The following is a 6,000-nucleotide window of genomic DNA, read 5'->3' on the forward strand; positions in this document are numbered from 1 at the left end:
GTTGTGAACTGTGGATATTCAACAAGCACACTGCAAGGGCAACCATTGCACTGTCAGACAGAATTCCTGAAAGAAACTTCTCACATTACAGCTACCTGACACCTTTTAAATACCTAAGTATACAATGACTCCAATAATTATATATATAAACTTCTTTATGGTTACTGAACTCATTGTAACACTTAGGTTTATATATATATGTGTGTGTGTGTATATGTGTGTAAATATATACACATATTGAAAAATTTGGTCAAAATTAATCGTAACCTATGGACAAAAATTTTAAAAGAATAGAAGATTTTTTTGAGTTAGTTTTAATTTCAGTGGATAGGAGGTTTAACATTAAGCCCACGCATTTTTACTTGGTTAGGGGTAATTTTTTGAAAGTTGTTTAGCAACTAACTTCCAGAAATGATGCACTTAAAATTCTTACCATAACAGTTTAACTGGGATTCAAATAATTCCCTAGCTTGTGTCAGCCTTTCTCTCTGCACACATGTAAATAATACGCATTTTGAATAAATTAAAAAACAATTAAAATTTGATGGTTTCCCAAATATGTTTGTTGTATGATGAATAAATAATTACAGCGAACTTCCAAGCAAACATAATTCAAACAGATATGGTGGACACAAACTTTATGACCTCTGAATGTCTCCCTTTGTGGCACACTCAGAAATCTGTTTGCCTTTTGGTTCTCCAAGACCCATCCTGAATCAAGATTTCCTGCACAATATACCATGCCCTACAGAGAGGATACCTTGAAGAAACTAAGAATTTGCTTGTGTAGAATCTTGAACAGAGTTACAATCCTGATTATATCCTTTAATCACTACAGTCAGAATTATGAACATTACCCAGCCTACTCACTTTGTATAACATTTTTTTTTTCTGTGTGCAAAGGGCAATTAAAGAAATCACAAACAACCCACATCGAATGTACTGTAACAAAGCAGAGAGTTGCTATATGAGCTCACCAGGGCAGAGTGCAATATTGCAAGGTTTATGTTGTGTTTCAGGTCCATCACATGATCTTCCCCCATACTGGGGAGGTATACATGACCTTGTCCTAGTTCTTTGGCCTCGACCACATGTGAATGAACACAAACTCCAAGGTGACCATTCCTCCCAAACGCCATGTACTGCAACAAACCAAACAGATTTTAACCAGAAACAGACACACAAGTAACAGAAGGATTTCAAAATAAGCAAGATCAATATTTTAAATGGGAATTATTTTGCCAACTTCAAGGAAATCAGTACATAGGTAATCTTTAGCATTGGCAAATAAATCCTTTATAAAATTTAGTTAATTTCAATTTTAAAATTAGATTTTCTCTGAAATATATTTAACTTTGAACCATTTTCTCTAACCTTTAAACTAATCTCACTACCACATTTTCTTTTCTTTCATTCTTTTAAGAAAGATGGCTTCTCTTTTCAAAAGTTAGTTATGATACTTTTCGTGCCCAACTTGAGAAATCTTTAATAGCCCTGATTTTCAGGATACTAGTCTTTGTGAAAATCAGGCATATACATTAGGTTTCAAGGCAACTCTAAAAACTTGAAGCAATCAAAATTAAGCTTCCTTTTGAAAATATAGGAATAGATACAATACTTTCTTACTGTATCACCATCATAAATTGGGGCTGTTATCTTACAATTGCTTCACTTGTTTAAATGCTGGTGGAAACCGGGCAGCACATGTACTTGATTATCTTCCTCAAAAATTCCAAGACCACATAAGCAAAAGAGATTTGCACCATTTCCTTACATATTCATTGATTTAACATACACAGTAATACATGCACCACTCTATCTTAAAAAATATTCACTCAACAAACTTCAAACACCTTCAGAGTACACAATAAATTACACATACCAATATTTTTATATACAAGTATTTCATAAAATTAATATAAAGAATCACAGAAGATGCCATATTTCTCTATCTTTTTTTTTTTTTTCACTGTAGGAGAAACTAATATACAATATTATGAGCTCATATATCGTATGCATTCCCTTTTCAGAAACAATTTGAGTTAAATTTTCAGAAAGTTCTCTAATATAGTCAAGCATGTGCTGGTAACACAACTCCATGCAAGCATTGGCAAAACACCTCTTTATAAATTGCAAAATACTGCAAAACAAGCTTTAGTTATTTTTCTTCTGCTTAAATAAAAAGCAGTTGCACAGGTTTAAATTAGGCTGTGTGAGATGATGAATGTAGTAATGAGAACTGCAGTAATATTAGGCATTTAAGAAAAAATCCTGAGACTTGGTACTCAGACTTAGCATTCCACTAGGTACCATATAACTCTGTGTCTTTGCAACCCTGCCTGGTTGAAGGATGTTTGGAGGGTGAAATAGTGTGCAACATCTCAGTTTATCGTTTGGTAATGGTTCACAACATTTCAGAAGAAATAAATTTTCTGGTTTGTCCTCACTTTTTTTCATCACTGTGTAAGAACTTCTCAAGTATAGGTTTTCTTTGCCTTGAAGACATGTATCACCTGCCCAGTCTCTACAAATAAAACCCTCTTCTTGTAGGGATCAGAATAACATTTCCTGAGGTGAAATTCAGTTGCCAAGGGTGTGGAAGGAGGTTCAGCTCCCTGGCATATTATCACAAAATCATCAGTAAGATCAAGGGGAATTCTGCATTTAGGTTAAGTTCTAGTGAATTTCATGAAAAGTAAGGAAAATTGTCATTTCAGATGCTATGTTGAGGTAAAAAGTTTGTTAGCTAACTTCTGAGAAACCCTGACAGAAAATGTCAAGCGTCATTCAGGGAAGATTTTAACCCACTAGATACCAGATCAATTGATGAAAGGTTTTTAGTTGTTCACATACAAGTGGTTGAAAAGCACAAAAATTATTCCATGTCCTACATGGAATTTTTATTAAAATTAAATTTTTATTAAAATTAAAATTATTTTATTTAAATTATCTTATTCTAAATATCACATCAATCTGCATTATATTAGCTTAAAAAAAAACCTCAAAACCCTCAGGAACATTCCAAATTAATGTTAAAGTGACAGGTTTTAGTCTAGTTATTTTAGAAACCTTGATTAACTGTGACATTTTGGCCAAAACCAGGAAACCTAACTCTTCTAAAACTAGTTAATTGATGGGTATATCTGCATGTAAGCCTTACGTTTCATCTTTTCTCAACAGGTACTGTACTTGGACAGATACTCTGATCCATCCATGTGATCTGAAGATTTTTTTCTTATTGACAAAGTATTAGATTCTGAATCCAGACATGTCTCTAAGACTCCAAATTTTTTATCATATGGGAAAAAAGAATGAGAAACCAATTTGTCAGATAAGATTCCAAACAGTAGTCAGTAATAACAATGATGTAATTTCATCTCCTGATACCACAGTGTTTGATTAAGATGCTCAGGTGCAAAAAGAAGAACTTCAAAAAGTACAAAACCTAGCAAATCAAAAATAATCCAAATTAGAAAAAGAATATGCTGTAAAAAATAATAATTTAGAAAGGTCTTGACACTGTGACACAGGCTGAGGTTTTTCAGGGTACAGATGAGTTTAAGTCTATTGTTTAATTTGGAGTTTTGATGCTGTCAAAATCTTATTAGTTGTCTTCATTTAAAAATGACAGAAACGTGTGCTGAGGGGTTCTTTCAAGATACTGTCTTGAGCCAAAAGGTTGTGTATCTCTTCTGGTAAGAGTGACTGCATGTTAACAGCAACAGAGAATAATTCTTTTGTGATTTTGGATCTGAACATAAGCCAAAATAAAATGTTTCACTTTGGGTGGACTAAAACTTACAGCAGCCTCTATCTGTTTGTGATTTGAAGTAAGCTGTGTTCAAAATCATCTTCCATGACAAATTTTAGCTCATTAAGGAAAAATTTCACAGTACCTTCATTCTATGTATAGACTTGTGTATCTGAAACTGGGACATAACTAAAAAAGTCAAGGATGGAAAAGGCATAACACTAAGAAAAAAGCTAGTGTCAGCAAACAAATATTAAGGAAAATTAATCTGTTCAATGCATCACAGAAGCGTCCAGTATTATCCAGATCAGCTTAAAAAGAACATCTTAATTTAAAATTTCTTACCTTTGAATATTTTTTCTCATATTTCATTTACATTTTGTTTAATACCATTTTCTAAATGCAAAATACCCTATAACATCTGATGAATTATAGCCAGATGAGCTATGCCAAATTACACCAGATGGAGAGCTGGTCCACAGAGGAGTTACTGTTTTCTATAACACAGTTTCAGATGCAAGATTCATTATTTGGGACAAAAATATTCAGATTATTGCCAACTTATCTGTCAAAAACGTTGCTAGCACAACGAGTTTGGATTAGTGCAGAGCATCTTTCCCTTCTCTCTGCCACTCTGTGAACCTAATCATGTTGAAGTGAACACCCACAGTGTTCACAATACGCAACTGCTGTGAAGTGGGAGGAGGCGTGAGGCCATACTGGCCTTCATCCTACAAGCATATTTTGGGAGATTGTTATTAGGCTTTAAATGCTGTTGATTTTTTCAGCCTTAAACTGAACAGATATTGGAAAGCTATTATGGCCATTCACGTTTCATTGTCAGTGGTATCATAGTTTAATATGGCTGAATAACTGCATCTAAGCAGATTCTATCTTAAAGGAATTTTTAAAACGAAATTAGAGGGTTTGTATGCACAAATTTAAATTGACAAGCGCTGTCATTTCCTTTAGTATACCTTAAGTTGTCCTTTCAAAAATCTTCCATAAATTCTCTATACATATCCAACCTTCATGTTGAAGCCATGAAGAAGTAGATTAGATGCATAATCTACTTCTGCCCTGTCTCTTTCTAATTATAAACTTAAGTTTTCCTGACTCTCATTTTCTTCCTCTCAAGTGAAGTCCTGAACTTCCAGAGCATAGCCTACTAACAATGAAGCTACAGGAATTAAAAAAGATAGTGCTAATTTCTCTGTAAGGATTTTGTTAGTGTACCATGTAGGCACAGAATACATCAAAATGTACAGTGTGTCAGCAATATGGCTAAACTTCATTGGGATGAGTCCTGAGAAAAAAAAGGGAGATAAGTAAAGCACTCCTAGCATATCACACCAGGCAAAATATAGCTTTTGAGCATACAAATGTTTCAAATAGTTTAAGGTATTCCTGCTCCTGCCATGTTTTGTTTTATCTGTAAGCTTGAAAATGCTGAGCTTCAGCTAAATTGTGTGGTAAAAGAGATTGAAGATAATGGGGAAGGAGAAATAGAAACTAATTGAGATGATCTACAGGCTTGGAAATTCCATGTTCTTTCTCCTTGAAGTTTTAGCTGTGTTAGAAATTATCCACTAAGCTGAAATGAATCAGTGGCACTGCAGTACTGGATTCTGAGTTGCCCTTGCTCAAAAAACAACCAATAACAACAGCGGTTACCTGAACCACTGGTTTTGTTGCCTACTTATGCTGCACTTTTCCAGAAGGCTCTTGATTCCAAGACACTGACTGAATTACTCCTGTCCCTGAAATACTATTGGTCTGGAACAAATATAAATAAACCTTCATGCTTTTACGTTAATTATCAGGAGGACTATTTTGAAATTTAAAGTGTTATTTCAATACTAATATATATATACATACATGCATATATATAAACCCCTCTATTTAATAACAGGCAATTATGGACCAAATAGCTTTCATGTACTTATATAAAAGACTCTGTAGTCTCACTGTTGCATAATGATGAAGCTCACAATTTTCCAGGACAGTGAGATCACAGAGAGATGTATTGCCTAACATCCCAGTGAGGATCTTGGACACTAAAGGGAGTATGAAGGCAATAGATGAAAATAATCTGGAAACCTTGCATTAATATTTTCAAGTTTAGCAAGTTCTCTTGAAGCTTGTGGATAGATGCTTAAAGTATAGTCCAGTCTGCATATGTTTTTTATTCTGAAGGGACAACTTTTTGATTAGGAAGCATTAGTCCAGCTCTCAAAATGCACGCCCCC

General features: G+C 34.1%; 1 protein-coding gene across 1 annotated transcript in view; it reads right to left on the reverse strand.

Moving 5' to 3' along the window:
• The window catches only part of LOC104285729 (brain-specific angiogenesis inhibitor 3), a gene marked incomplete at its 3' end in the record, with an annotated part of 285,461 nt that overhangs the window by 81,521 nt on the left and 197,940 nt on the right, over positions 1-6,000 (reverse strand). Inside the window, exon 5 of the mRNA XM_009884216.1 lies at positions 978-1,142. Coding sequence (XP_009882518.1) covers positions 978-1,142 — 165 coding nt within the window. The remainder of the gene's footprint in view (positions 1-977; positions 1,143-6,000) is intronic.

Source organism: Charadrius vociferus, unplaced genomic scaffold (genome assembly GCF_000708025.1).
Source record: "Charadrius vociferus isolate BGI_N301 unplaced genomic scaffold, ASM70802v2 scaffold25, whole genome shotgun sequence".
In the NCBI taxonomy this organism is placed as follows: Eukaryota; Metazoa; Chordata; class Aves; order Charadriiformes; family Charadriidae; genus Charadrius; species Charadrius vociferus.